The 15,377-nt window shown below is 40.0% G+C and overlaps 1 protein-coding gene across 2 annotated transcripts; it reads left to right on the top strand.

Annotated features, from left to right (window-relative positions):
• The first annotated feature begins 122 nt into the window (after window positions 1-122).
• Window positions 123-14,650, top strand: ccm2 (CCM2 scaffold protein). Of its 2 annotated transcripts, none has more exons than XM_026142542.1 (10): window positions 123-550; window positions 8,343-8,516; window positions 8,719-8,802; window positions 9,657-9,840; window positions 9,989-10,125; window positions 10,422-10,557; window positions 10,763-10,820; window positions 10,930-11,056; window positions 11,186-11,324; window positions 13,397-14,650. In XM_026142542.1, exons 1-10 carry the CDS (start codon window positions 521-523, stop codon window positions 13,699-13,701), a joined length of 1,374 nt encoding a protein of 457 aa, XP_025998327.1. In that variant the 5' UTR covers window positions 123-520; the 3' UTR covers window positions 13,702-14,650. The 2 variants fall into 2 exon arrangements, with proteins under 2 accessions (XP_025998327.1, XP_025998328.1); XM_026142543.1 differs by lacking the exon at window positions 123-550 and adding an exon at window positions 7,159-7,716.
• Window positions 14,651-15,377: the final 727 nt, after the last annotated feature.

The raw sequence follows: 15,377 nt of genomic DNA, 5'->3' as shown, positions 1-15,377 counted from the left end.
CTGAGCTGAGATCATGTTTCCATAATTCATTTTTCACTGCAGTTAATAGCAAATTACTCCGTTCATGAAGTTGGTTTCTCCCATCAGCCGGCAGCATTGACAGCTGTAAAGCACAACAGCTGCCCTGTTTTGGTTTGTGCAAAGCAAAGCAAGGCATGCTGGGCCTGGATTACAGTTAAACGCCCAAAATGGCGGCACGGTTGAAAAGTTTTGGCTGTTTTGTTGGAGTTTGTCTTCTTCACAAACTATTTCTTTGACTGTTTAAACTGTACGGAATCGGCTTCATTTTTTCCACAATGGTGGAGCACCGGGATTTTTTCTAATGGTTGAAGAGTTACACAAGAATTAGCATGGCGTTTTGGTATCAGCTCAAAATCGGGCATCACTTTGCCAATGCTAGGCTTGGCTAAGCTAGGCTAGCAAGCTAACTGGTCTTAGATGAGTGCTTGGCTAAAACCTTCACGTCTCACCTGCGTCTATAAGCTGAAGTGAATATGAAGATGAAATTCTTCCCATAGAAATGGAGGATGATGTGAAAAAAGTAAAAAAGGTAAGTTGGACAATTTGCGCACTTTTATAGCAGGTTGACTACCTGCTACCTTATTACCTAAGCTAGCTGAGCTGGTAACTGGCTAAGATAAGTAGCAAACTATCAAGTAAAGTTTAGCTTACGTTAGCTGGCCAGCGGACCCGGGAATCAATCCCAATACCACTCGGACTGATAGACTGTGCTTCCAATCAGCCGGCGTCACTTATAAAAGAATAGAATGTGCAACGTACCGAAAGGATTATAGTAAGAAACAAGTAAAGTTTGGGAAGTTGTAAAGGATTTGTTCGCTTTATATTTTCGTGCGCTTAAATGTAGTGGATGTTCGCTATGGAAAATATGGTGTATTAACAATTAGGCGAATATATTATTGGATATTGGGCTTTAAACAGCGAGCTTGATGCTGGTATACCTCAGTGATATTGTTCACCAAAAAGCTAACGAAAGCACAACCGAGTTTCCCAAAGCAATAGCTCGTTGATATGGCAGGCATGGGTCTGCTGTCAAAGGCAGCTGTTATCAGTGTCAGTCATTCTAAAAGGAAGAAGCACCACTTGGTCGTGCCAACAAACCTGCCCTCACACAGTGATACACTGATACAGTACATGCTCCCGTTTGATATGGAGGCAGGTCGTTACAGTAAACACACGCAGCAGATAGTTGTTTGGGAGACACTCCTTTTATCCTGTTCATTAGAGCAGACACAGGGAGGGCTTTTGCTCCTGTTCTGTTGGCTGGAACAGGAAGAAACGGGATGGCAGGACATGAAAAAGAAGTATAATGAAAACTGAGATGTCTGACGCTTTGTTATGATTGTGTTAGTCATTCAGCCGTTTTTTCCACGAAAGGGACACTAATGCATCTTCCTATCTAATTCAGCTTCCTCTTGATGCAAGGGGAAATTTGGGAAGAAATCCAGTGTTGACCTAGATGGTTTGTTTTCTCAAGGACATGGTTTTCCAGCAATGATAACATACCAGAATGTGCACATAGCCCGATAAGACATAATTTCCACTGAACCTTACACCCAAAATATCTGATCACTAATGATTGTCCAGACTCCAGTAGGATGCTTTTTAACCACAATTTTGGATTGTCATTATGTGGAAGTTCCTTTTACTTCTCATTGCAAATCTGCATTATGAGTGGACAGTGTTCAAACAGCTGATCACCTATTTACCATGTGGTGCAATGTTACTAGGGTTTAAAAATTTAAACATGAGTTGTGCAGTTCCTGTTTGTACCACTTGGTGCTGACTGTGGATTACATTTGGCTGAGATTTATTTTATGGAAAAGCTCAGTTGCCTAAATCGATAAAGTGTTGCTATTATTCTTCTGACTGATTCATTAATGGATCCTCCTTGTTAGTATATTTGTCAGATAGTGAGGCATTAAGGCAGGTATTCTGCAAGCAAAGTCTTGGTTAAAAATTACCGGTATGTCCCTTAGAGGAACATTATAGTGTGAATATGCATTGTTTTGAGTTTCTGTCATCCCTGATTGGATGAACTGCTGTTTCATCCCCTTAGAATTATACGTTTTTTTTATGGATTCTGACCAGTTTTGAGATATTATGTTTTCAGGTTTTTGCAGTCCACATCGCAAAAATTACATGTGGAATAAGTCTTACTCCCATATGACTATGACACACACCCTATATGTCTTTTAAATCTATAGTCTTGAACCCTGTCAAGTGTATAGCTTTTGAACAAGTGAAATGCAGATAAACCTTTTAATTCTACAAACTTATTTTTCTTTGGAAACATTAGGTTCGTTTTACAAAATGTGAAATCAGATTTTCAAGTAATTATAAATGGTTAACTTATAATTAAGTTAACCATTTAAAACCATAATTATAATTAGTTTTAAAATATACAATTAGTAATGTAACTGTCTCCACAAGTATGATTAAATCAAATGTAATGCATTCTGTGACAAGACGATGCTTAAAAGAGTGGCATCTTTTCAATAAATAAATGAATGATTGAATACAAATTGTAAAAAAATAAAAATGGCACATTTCAATACCCTCATGCTAGCCAACTGAGCACCAGACTCATTTCGTTTCCTTTCTGGTTTCTTTTTATTTTTATTTTTTTGCCTGTCCCGTTTGGCTCTTTTGCCATCAGAATTATTGTCTAAAGGCGAAGAAAGATGCTCAACAGATTTACTTTACCAAATTGACCATCCCAGCCTTGCCGTAATGGTCCATTTGATTCACCTTTTATTGTTTATTTTATTTTCACTTGCTGAATACCGGACAGACTTGACTGGAGGAAAGAAGGGGAGAAAGAAAGAGGGAAAGAGAAACAGCTTTTCCATAACGAATATGACAGTAAATACTAAATATTAAACATTATTGTGCAGCACATAAGCTCAACAGAACACAGTGTGCTTTGAGGTAGGAGCCAAAAAGGGTGTAGTTTGTGGGTGTGATCACCTGTGTGTACACCTGTGAGCATGGACGCGCTTGTTTTTTTTTTTAAAAAGGTTCCTTCATGTAATGATCTGCTAGAGGGTGTGGGGGGGCCACTGCCCCGTCCTCCAGGGCATGAAGCAGGTATGGAGGAGATCAAAACTCCAGACATCCAGAGGCCCCCAGAACACAAGAGACCAAGGAAGACTAACAGAGGGGCAGCCGCGCCACTGTCCCAGAAAGAGCTGAGGAGAGTCCCAGATGAGGGTTCACTCAGTAGCCACGGAGCAGAAGCCAGGGAGAGTTGCAGTGACGCGCCTGTGAGCTCCGCCGGCAGCCAGCTGTGCCTGAGTGACCGAGCCCCAGGCCGAGAGGCCGGGGGCACCCCACCTCCGAAGTGGCCCGAGCGAGCCCCAGGCTCCAGGCCCCGATAAGCGGCCGCCAAGGAGTGAGCCGGTGTGTACCTGGACGCCCATCCCCAGACACAAAGAACCACCAACGCACCGATGTCTGAGGGAGTCCGCCACTGGCAGGGGAAGTGGTGGTGGGTGGAGATAGGCCTCCAAACCTTGGAGGGCCTGAGATGTCCCCAGGGAGGTGGCGTCTGATACCAAACCTGACATATAGACACAGACATACAGGCACACACAGACACAAACATCCATTCCCACCCTCATGCTCTCATATGCACTTACTCCACACTCAACCAACGTGGAGACAGACATAAAGAGACGCTGTAAACACGATCACACTCCCCAAGCGTACTCTACGAACCGGGACTAGGTACCCTTGCCCCTGGAGGGGGGAACTGCACCCAGACCCAGGTGGTGTTACCCTTTTCCCTGCGGTGGGGAGAGGCAGACCGCCCCGACTCCACAGCAGCAGGGAGGCTTCCTTTCTGGTTTCAACATGTCATCAAGTTCTTATTGGCTCATAGATGGCACCTTTTAATGCAAAGTTAAAGAATCCTTATGGAGAGACTTTTTTTTTTCCAAAGGTGCAATTGAAAAGTTAAAAATGAAATACTTGCATTATTTTTAAGTTGTCAGGGAATAAGAATATTAGAATAAGTCAAGTTTGACAGAAGTGTCAGATTGGACCTTATGATTCTAAAGGGGACACGATGAAGATTACACCTTTTATGAATATTTCATGCAGAAATTCTAGTAAACCTCAAGGGTCCTCGAACTTTTTCCTACAACTGTATATGGTAATGTTCTTGAATACTTTACTGTGAATGATTATTTGTAGGATTTAATTGTTATTCTTAGGCCGCGTTTCTGAATAGGTCTCAGTGAATTGAGAATGCTGGCTTCTCTTACAGCTGGTCTAGGTTTTCTTGCATTGTTTTGAAGTAAATGTGAAAGTCTTATCTATACTCATTATTGTCACACCCCACAGAAACTATGCAGTTTCTTCATTTATATGTATTTTATGAATAAAAAACACACATCAGCTTGTGGCCATTTACTGGGGTCAACTATAGTCTCACATTTCACAAGTAAAGGCCATAAAATGTTAATGTACTTCAATAGTTGCATACTATTAAATAATGCAGTGGGTGATGGAGCTCGAGTTCTATAGTGACTGAAGGCTAAGAAATATCAGCACGTAAGAAACAACATACATTAACACACACACACACACGTATGTGTGTCTGAGTGAATGTATGGCTTTTAAATTTGCATTTAGTTTGTCTCTTATGTGCTGATATTTCTTAGCATAGATATAAAAAAAAAAGCCAGGTTTGTAACATGAGTTTTTGAGTGGCACAGTTGGGAGTGGGTGAGATGGCATCAAAATATTGTTATAATATTTCAAGAAAATTTGTGATGATATTTCTGATTATATAGAAAACAAGATGCTGAATAACATTGAATCAGTGACTGCAGCTCACCGGTAGCAGCATTTATTTATTGCTGCAAACAAAATCAAGGGGATTTCCATCCTTTTCAAGTGTCACCGATGACAGACTAACCCTTTCAAAGTGTGACTGTTATTACCACAAGTCACCAGCAGCAGCGTTAAAGTGCAAGAATACGAACAGCATAAGTCAATGGTAAAGCATAAACGTAGCCTAGGTAGTGTGTTCCTTGGAGATTTTCAGTAAAAAGATAACATAACTGCTTAATGCTTAACTATAGAGATTGACAGACCACGCGACTTTCGCGCATTGCATGTTGGGTACGAGCATTTTCAGATCTAATAGAAATCAAATGAGTGTTTCGTAATTCATTCAATTCATTGTCTTTATTTATAACTGGCATTATTGTCTCATTCTATTATAGAATCTTACAGGAAAGACGCAAAATTGTATTCCATTATGCTTTATTAGCTGCTTCGGTAAAAAAACAAATCAACAATGCAAAAAAACCCCAAAAAACATTGCAAAACAACATACTGGAAAACAGTTATTCATCACTTGAGTGCTTCAGTACAACCCTTGGGCACATATATACAGGACGTTTCGTGGCTGTAATGATATCACGCTCTCTTAACCGATCAAATCTCGCTGTGGTAGTAGCTTTAAACTCAGTATGACCCCGGTTGATAGAGGGTGCCCAGTCTGGATCGCATTCTAACATTTTGTAGACTGGTTTTCCTACAAAACACAACAAACATTAGCCCGCAAAGCCACAGTGAACAAAGCAGCATAGCGCAACGAATTCAATTCAAATCAATATAAGACTTATTTGTAACCTACATCAACAATTATGTTATGATAAATTACGTAATAACTACAACAGAAGACTTACCTTTGTGGAAATGCTTGGAGCAGACTAACATATGAGCTGGAGTGTTCTGGAACATTATATTTGGTCTTCGAATGGCTGCAATCCAGGCCATCCGTCGGCTCTTTGTTACTTCGGAAACACTGCTTGAACAATTTCTCTTCCACGACGTAATCCGATAAAAACCGATCTCTTTACCCATTGGCTTCCTGTGGCTGTCATTCAACCGGCTATTGCAGTTAATAATACAACAGCTTCTTGCCATTTTTTGTGTTTCTTTTTATTGCTGTGTGACTGTTTTCATGTGAAAGCCTGCGTGCACTAGTACCGCTTGACACTCGTTCCCAGAATTCTTTGCGGTTTTACCCCGGAATGACGTCACATTTTCAATCTCTATAATAATAACTAGCCTTGTAACTTAATCTGAGCCTGCACAATATTGTCAAATATGAAACTGAAAATTATATTTTACCTGGAATGTTGTTTCTTGGGTCAGCCTTCTTAATAGGGTTGGGCGATATGTAAAAATTTTCCAACAATCATCAGTCCATTAATGGACGTTGGGCGACATTCGCACATGCGCAGACTTTTTGATGGGTGGAGCAATGTAGCATGGACTGATTTGCATGTTTATAACACAACATGTTGTGGGCGAACTAATTTCCCCCCCAAAAAATTAAGGCTGTCAGTGTTAATGCAGCTCCATTAAAAAGCATTTGGGCACATTCTGAGGCTCGCAGATGAAAAAGCATGTTGCTAAAACAGTGCTATTATTATTATTATTTTCTGTTGACTGCTTCTGTTAGCTCCATCATTATTAGCAAACTTAGTCATGGGCAAATGAATAAATAAATCGCCCTTGTAAAAACGATCGCTGATGGGCTCAGTCTATCGTCAATAGTCGATATATTCGTCCAATTGCCCAACCCTACTTCTTAACCAGTTCTTTAAAGTCCTCCTTTACCAGCATGTAACTGACTCCGTAATAGATTTTTCCTTTAATTACTTATTTCTGCCAGAGACTATGGCAAAAATGCTTAACTTCAATTAGCAAAGACATACATACACTCACATACCTCCATACATACACACACACTCTCACACAGGGTGTGGCTGTCACAGGGACATATGACGAAAAAAACACAACTGTCACTGTCACTGAAATTCTCCAAAAGCAATAAACTAATATAATGAAATTAATGACATTATCTTCTCAGATCACGAGAAAAGATATAGAAATCTGTTTTAAAAAATTCTAGCTACAAATTTGGGAACTACAAATGACTAAAGTAGTCCTTCTGTTGTAGATGGTGTTTGCAAACTTCTAAATGTCTGCTCTTGATTTGCTTTTATTGTTGCAGAGAAAAGTTTTTACTATTTATAATTTGCCTGTTTAATTAAAAAAATGAACATCTGTCTTTAGATTGCCTGCACTTTTCACCTTCTGAAATCTGCACTGTTAACAGCGTTGCAGATGTCATAGCTGTGGTTAGCTGAGGAGAAAGAGACAAAGTTGTCTAATTCTGTGGTTTAGCAGCAGTATGTATAAATGTGCTTTCAGAGTCTTGCAGAGTCCTGTGACTGTGATAGAAACAAGCAATCGCATTGAAATGTTATTAGTTTTGAGGTAAAAGTGTACCTTTGAATCACATTTACTAAAATTGCATTCAGCATCTGCCAAACAGTTCTCAAAACTACATGACAAGTTTCCTGCAGAGAAGTGTCTAAATATTCAAAGCATCAATACACGTGTCATTGCAGGAAGCTGTGGTTGGTCTCCTTCCTGTTCTTGTGCTTGAGTATAAAGTCAGAGACACTTCCCTTCCTTTGTGGGGAACACACCCCTGACATCTATACCCCGTGTGCTATACTGAGTGTCTCTCGCCAGTTGGCAGCTGTCATTGCATGTGAGTGGAGGCATCAGGTGATCTTTAGTTTAGGCAGTGTCTGAGCATTTGTGGCCAGGCTGCGAGCTTGTTGCATAGGCGTATCCCCAAAGTGCGGGTTCATGGAGAACGAGGTATGATTTTATTATTATTATTTTTACACGCTTTATCTTTTTTATGCTTTTGAAACATTTTCCAAAGTCGGAGTTAGTTATGTTATGTTAAGTAACTGTTTTTGGGTTTCAAACATATACGAGATCAACACTGGTGTGTAATGTTGTACTACCTATATGCAGACAAAGGAATGAAGTGAAATAAACAGACTTAAAAACAAAGATGTTTGAGAGAGAATGCATGCTCCAGTTAGGGAAACCTGAAAAAGGTCATCAAAATCACAAAACGTATTGTTTACATGTGCTTTTGTTAGTATTGTAGCATAACGTATTGCACAACATTGAGGTTTGTAATTCTGTGGTGTCTTATTTTGGAACTAGCAGAACAGTGAGGGGAAATGGGCTCAGCAGAAATTATAGGCCAGGCGAGAAGAACTGTCAACAAAATTTAACGTAGCTTCCCTTTTTCATACTGAACTCGTAATTCCACTTGCAAGTGTTAGATTGTCACACATGTATTTTTTTCTTATATGGTCTTATAGGGAATTACTACTTGTATTTACTCAAACTTAAAAGGCGAGTTCAAGTTACTGTTACACAGACTGCTGTCCTCTTACTTCACTCACCTTTCTTTCTTTATTCAATAGCCTGGTATCTCTCCGTTCAAGCGAGTCTTCCTGAAAGGAGAGAAGGGGAGGGACAAGAAAGCCCAGGAGAAGGCCACAGAGCGCAGGGCCCTACACACCTTCTCACTCTCTCAGCCTGACCACCGCATCGACCCAGACATCCTGCTCAATGACTACATTGAGAAGGAAGTCAAAGTGAGTGTGATAAGGATGTTTTCTTTGAAGCTCTAGTTGTTTTGTTCACTTATATCAGGTTTGGTCTTTTTGGGGGGGGTTTTTTTTTGGTTTTTTCTTGGGGGGTTTTTTGCTTTTAAATAATGATTATTATTTTTTTTAATTTAGATTTTGGTGCAACTTTCTCTAATATGAAGTGTTTTTTTTCCTCTATCATTTTCAGTACTTGGGGCAGCTGACATCAGTTCCAGGATACTTGAACCCATCAAGTAGGACAGAGGTCCTGCAGCTAATTGACAATGCGAGAGTAAGTACCTGAGTAAGAGGATTTATCGGAATCTTTAAATGCGATTACTCCCCCCGTCTCCTGATTTTTCTTTCAAAACTGTTGAAGAGTTATTCCTACATAACTCGCATATACTCAGTGGACAATATATTAAGTACACCTTGCAGGAATTGGATTGGACTCCTTTTTGCCTTTTGAACTACTTTAATTGTTCAAGGCATAGATTCATCAAGGTGCTGAAAACATTCCTCAGAGATTTTGATCCATTTTGACATGACAGCACACAGTTGGTGCATAATGCAAATCTTCTGTGCTCTATTGGACTGAGATCTGGTGATTTTTGGAGGCCATTTAAGTAGAATATGTTACAATATGTTGTGTGTGAATTCTAGCCTCAGTTTCCCGTTCTTAGCTGATATGAGTGGTATCCAATGTGGTCCTCTGCTGTTGTAGCCCAACTTCTTCAAGGTTTGTTGTGCATTCAAAGATGCTCTTCTGCGTACCGTGGTTTTAACACGTGCTTATTTGAGTTACTGTTCCCTTCCAAGAACTCAAAGCAGGCAGAACATTTTCCACTTGACATCAACAAAGCATTTGTCATACAGAGAAGTGCCAGATTTTAGACCATTCTCTGTAAATCCTAAAGATGGTTGTGTGGAAAAATCCCAGTAAGTCAACAGTTTCTGGAAAACTCGGGTTACATTTAGTCACTTATATCGCCTTTCTTCCCCATTCTAATGCTCTGTTTGAACTTCAGCAGGCTTGTCTGCATATCTAACATGAGATGTTTGTGCTAACTGGGTGGTGAATAGTTGTATATCACAAAGTGACAAATGAAAGCATATTTCTTAAATATTTCTCTCCCGGTATTTCAGAAGTCACATCAGTTGGTAGGCCAGCTGACATCAGAGCAGGATGCAGTCGTGAGCTTGTCAGCATACAACATCAAGCTGGTACGGCGAGATGGAGAAGACATCATTTTAAGAGTGCCCATCCATGATATTGCTGCTGTCTCCTACATCAGGGATGACTCATTACACCTTGTAGTGATAAAAACAGGTAAAAACAAAGCTTTTCAGGTTTGACTTTTGCTAAAAGTATTATGGCTATTAAGGATCAGAATCCATGCATAAAAACTGAATAAGTAAAGTTTTGACTATATGTTCATTTTAAATGTGGGTTGTTTTTTTTGTTTGTTTGTTTTCAGCCCAGGAGTCAGGGGGCTCGCCCTGTCCCAGTTCATGTCCTGATCTCAATAAGTCTCAAACTCGGAGCTCCTTGTCAGAAAGTGGAACTGTGCTTGTTGAAGTCTGCTGTCTGCTTGTGCTGGCAGTTGATAATAAGGTAACATTTTGCATGTGAGGCAAACTGCAAACTGCAGTGTTGGCTTCGAGCCACCTGCAGCACTGTTGAACCTGAATGGGAACCAGCAAAAACCCTGTTTTTTTTTTTTTTTTTGTTTGTTTTGTTTTTTTAATCCTGGTAATTTAAAAAGATGAAACAAGTGTATGTTAATCTACAAACTGTAATTTTTTTTATGATGCATTCATCAATCTCTAAGAGATCATTTTAGTTTTGATGTGTTTTACATGATAAAAACTGTTTACTAACTGTATTATTCTTTCGTTTTCTTTTTTTAGGCAGCAGCTGAGGAGTTGTGTCTTTTGCTTAGCCAAGTTTTCCAGATTGTTTACACAGAATCAACCATCGACTTCTTAGACAGAGCCATTTTTGATGGCGCAACTACACCAACCAGACACCTTTCTCAGTACAGTGGTGAAGCAGAAAATTGTTTTCCATATGGACAAAAGTGATGGGAAAATTAACAGACTTTTAAATATTTGGTTTACTTGATAAGAAGCTTAAAAATGTTTTTTATAACATGTAGGTTGGTGCTGTTTTGTAGCTTTTTAAGCTAATGAAATTTAAGATTTTCCATCAATTGTTAGTCTGTTAATATTTCCTTTTGTTAACCTTAAAGATGACTCTTCGAGCAAAGTAGATGTTAAAGACTCTTTTGAAGAGGAACCCAGCCCACTGTGAGTACACAGCTCAGTCCAGCTACAGTGCAGTTCCATTTTTCTTTTCAAAGTTTTGTCACATCTGTGAAAGTTTTGCTCATCACTTAAGTGTGTTGCGGTCTCTCAGTCAGTTCCTGGTTACAGAAGGAAGCTCTCCATCTGCTTCCACTCCTGCATCTCCTCAGACCAAAACTGCAAGCGAAGGCGAGCTGAGCACCACAGCTGCAGAGCTGCTGCAGGACTACATGACCACAGTATGGCTTTCACTTCACTCTTTTCTTTGTCCAATTCTGTTTGTGAGAATAAGAATATTGAAAGCTATGTTGATACGAAACTGTAATCATTCTTGTTTTTATTTTTTAATTTCCCCCCTCCCTTTCTAGCTGCGGACAAAGCTCTCATCACAGGAGATCCAGCAGTTTGCTACTTTGCTCCATGAATACCGTAACGGTGCCTCCATTCATGAGTTCTGCATTAATTTGCGACAACTTTATGGGGACAGCAGGAAATTTCTTCTGCTCGGTAAGCCCACACTACAACTGAAGATTCAATTATTTTAAACTTCATATCATCAAGTGTAAAGTGTTAGCAGTTAGCTTTTGTACTTTTGCTGAAGTCTTAGTTTGCTATGTGTTATTCTTTTTAGGTGTCTGTGCGATTAATATAGTAGTCACAGTTTATGTAACAGTAGTTACATCCACTGATCTAATTACAGCAATATTTTAAATGGTACATCTTGGAGAAGAGCACAGAAAATATCCTAAAAAGTAAAATACCAACTTCAAGCAACAACATTTTTATGGTACTCTAATATTGATGGTATGAACGTACATATATACTTGTAAAAAGAAAAAAGTAGTTTGTGGTTTTAAGTATCCCCGTTCCTGATTTCTCATCTTTTTTTTTTCTTTTTTTTTCATATTTGTCACACTTTGATGTTTCAGATCATCAAACATTTTTAATAGACAAAAATAGCTCTGGTGTAAAAATAACGTCATACCAACAGTCAAACATGGTTGTGTGATGGCCTGGGGCTGCTTTGCTGCTTCAAGACCTCAATGACTTGCAGTAATCGATGGAACCCTCTCTACTAGAAAATCCTGAAGGAGATCACGTGGGTTTTGCAGCAGGACATACCAGAAAAGCTACCTCTGAATGGCTAACCCATGGCTAATTGTCTTAATTAAAACAATTCTGCAAAGGATCAAGATTCTGAAGTGATGTGAAAGACTTGCCAGTTATCATAAAAGCTTGATTGCAGTTCTTGTTGCCAGAGGTTGCACAACCAGTTATTAGGTTTAAGGGGAAAGTGTGACATGAAAAAAAAGAAATGAGATCTTTAATGGAAGGACTGCCTCCTGTGGGCATGTATCAAACAGTCACCTGTGTTCACATAGACTGCAAGTATCAGGATTTTCTTTTTTTTCTTTCCACTCCTGGAGGACAGCCTGCAGCTTTGTTGGCTAAGGACAGGGAGCTGCTACATGAATTGAACAAGCACTTATTAGAGTGCTCATCTTAGTACCTGTTTCTGGTGAGATTTTCACCAAGATCAGTCAGATCACAGATGGTGCGCTTATGTAAGGCTACAGCAACACCTCAGACATACACGCCAATAGACTGGTCTCAGGGCATGGTGGGACTGAAGGGGTGTGTGTGTGTGTCTGTGTGTGTGTGTGTGTGTCCGTCCTAAGACGGGTGTAACAGATCTTGTGTATTCAATTCAATTTTCAATACAGTTTATTTAGACAGCATCAAATCACAACAACAGTCACCTCAAGGTGCTTTATATTGTAAGGTAGACCCTACAATAATACAACAGAGTAAAGCCAACAATCATACAACCCCCTATGAGCAAGCACTTTGGCGATAGTGGGATGGAAAAACTCCCTTTTAACAGGAAGAAACCTCCAACAGAACCAGGCTCAGGGAGGGGCGGCCATTAGTCGCAACTGGTTGGGGTGAGAGAAGGAAGACAGGATAAAAAAAAAACATGCTGTAGAAGAGAACCAGATATTAATAACAAGTAATGATTCAATGCAGAGAGGTCTATTAATACATAGTGAGTGAGAACAGGGACTGAAGAAGAAATACTCCTCCCCTGCATCATGGGAATCCCCCAGTAGCCTACGCCTATTGCAGCATAACTAAGGGAGGCTTCAGGGTCACCTGATCCAGCCCCAACTATATGCTTTAGCAAAAGGGAAAGTTTTAAGCCTGAGCTTAAAAGTAAAGACTGTGTCTGTCTGCCGAATCCAAATTTCAAGCTGGTTCCACAGAAGAGGGGCCTGAAAACTGAAGGCTCTGCCTCTCATTCTACTTTTAAATACTCTAGGAACCACAAGTAAGCACACAGTCCAAGAGCTCTGATGGGGCAATACCAGTGGCTGTACTATGAGGTCATTAAGATGGAGCCTAATTATTCAAGTTCAAGGATTTTTGAATTCAATTCTGGATTTAACAGAGCAAATGAAGAGAAGCCAATATAAAGAAATATGGTCTCTCTTTCTAGTCCCTGTCAGTGTTTTAAAGTAACTTAAATGCTTCACGTAATAAAATGTGCAGTAATTCAGAGCTTTTTCTTCCTCTTGCAGGCCTGCGGCCCTTCATACCAGAGAAGGACAGCCAACACTTTGAGAACTTCCTTGAGACCATCGGTGTGAAGGACGGCCGAGGCATCATCACTGACAGCTTTGGTCGTTACAAGCGCACAGCAAGCTCTGCCTCAGATTCCACCACCAATGGCAACGGAGCAGCAGGAGGAAGTGGTGACAGTGTTGCCTCGGACGAAGGCCACGAGCCCTCTGAGGGGGATGAATGGGACCGTATGATCACCGATATCAGCAATGACATTGAAGCTCTCGGCTGTAGTATGGACCAGGATCCAGTGACACCTTGACATGGGGAACAGAGGGGGGTAGTTTGGGGAGCTGTGGACATGAACTGATGGCCAGCAGGCATGATGTGAGTGGATGAGATGAAGGTGGTTGTTCAGCACTGACCTAAGATTTGATTTATTGTATTTTCCTCTAATTGTCAAGAGGACGTTCCATAGTCCCTACACACTCAAGGAAAGCCTTAAGTTGTTACTATTAAGTCAACAAATGCACTTATGCAGACCCTGTAGATGAAACGCAGTGGGTTGGATTGTTGGTTTTATAGACTGATTTATTTTAAAATTTTTACTTTGTGCTCATTTATTGGCAGTATCTGCCACTGCTATGAGCAATGTAGCGAATATCTTCAGTCTTTGAAATCTGTAATTTTGAAAATTGTGGATAATCCATCAGAGGACTGTGTACACATTTTAGAAGGTGAAGCATGGGGCTGTTTTGTGTTTGCTATAGATCAGTCAGCTTCATCCACAAAGAGAACTTTGGTTTTCTTCATTCACATTGTGTGTTACGGTGTGTGTAACATTTTGCGCCATTTTTTTCCAGTAAGGTTTGTGTACTGCTTTGTTTTACACTATCATTTGTTATCATTGTTTACTTATTTACATATTTTTGCCTTACTCAAACTGACCGATGAAATGCTGTAAAAACAAATTCTCATTCATTTAGTGAGTGAGGACTGTATTTGACAAAGCCAGTTAGTTGATGGCTGATGTAAATTTATAACGTTTAAAGTCGTTCTTCACATGCAGGTCATCTTGTTATGTTGTGCCTTCACACTGCAGTACTGCTGCCTGCTGTCTGTCACTCACAGACAGATAATTATGAACTGTAACTACAGTTGTTCAGCAAAACATGGTTATTAAATAACAGCTATTTTACACTGATTGTATCTTATTGCAAAATTTACACGCATCTTGATGTTGCATAAAAACAATATAGTATTATCCCTTACCACCTGTCTGCTGCGTTATCAATGTTCACTAGCTCTTCATTTGACCTCTATACATAAGAACTGACACAAGGGGAAGTTTTGTAGTCCAAATATGATCATTTGCTTGGATGCACCTAAGCTGCAGTGGAATTTCATTCAGAGCTTCATCAAAGCAGCCAGGCTGGATGCTGCTGAATGCCCACAAAGTCAGGGATTAGTTTTGTGAGTCTTGGGGACGGGAAATTTTGAGGACAGCACGAGTTGAGCACATTCCGTTCCGTAAAAGCCCATCAGCAGACTTTAACTCGGCTTTTCTCACCCCTCAGTCCTTGAACCTGACCATTTTCACAGGAATATCTTTGTTCTTCAAGCTACTCAACACTGAGCCACAAATCCTTCAAGTGTAAAAAGGGATGCCCAACTCAAGGGATGAACCAGTATTGTCTCCACTTAACAAGTAACTTGCCAAAGAACCAACTATCTTTTAAATTGTTTCTTTAGACACTTTGCTACGAGCAGCCTGCCACAAAAACACAATTTGTTCACATTTCTTTAGTTGAATCAGTCATGGATTGGCCTCCCCAGAGCCTGGAACTCAACTTTATTGAAGCAGTGTTGGATCATCTTGACAGAGAATGTAACAAGAGATGGCCAACATCCAAAGAAGAGTTTTGAATGTCTCTGAATGTCTTTCCTTACTCACTTTATTTCCTTGCACGTTTCAATAAATTGCTGCACCTATTTCAC

Source organism: Astatotilapia calliptera, chromosome 15, assembly GCF_900246225.1.
Source record: "Astatotilapia calliptera chromosome 15, fAstCal1.2, whole genome shotgun sequence".
NCBI lineage: Eukaryota > Metazoa > Chordata > Actinopteri > Cichliformes > Cichlidae > Astatotilapia > Astatotilapia calliptera.
This window is presented reverse-complemented; position numbering and strand designations above follow the sequence as displayed.

Excerpts from the sequence above, each read along its gene's own strand:
- ccm2 (XM_026142542.1), top strand. The coding sequence starts at position 521 with ATGGAGGATGATGTGAAAAAAGTAAAAAAG. Across the intron at positions 9,841-9,988 it reads CCTTGTAGTGATAAAAACAG|CCCAGGAGTCAGGGGGCTCG; the intron begins GTAAAAACAAAG and ends GTTTGTTTTCAG. Across the intron at positions 10,126-10,421 it reads TGCTGGCAGTTGATAATAAG|GCAGCAGCTGAGGAGTTGTG; the intron begins GTAACATTTTGC and ends TTCTTTTTTTAG.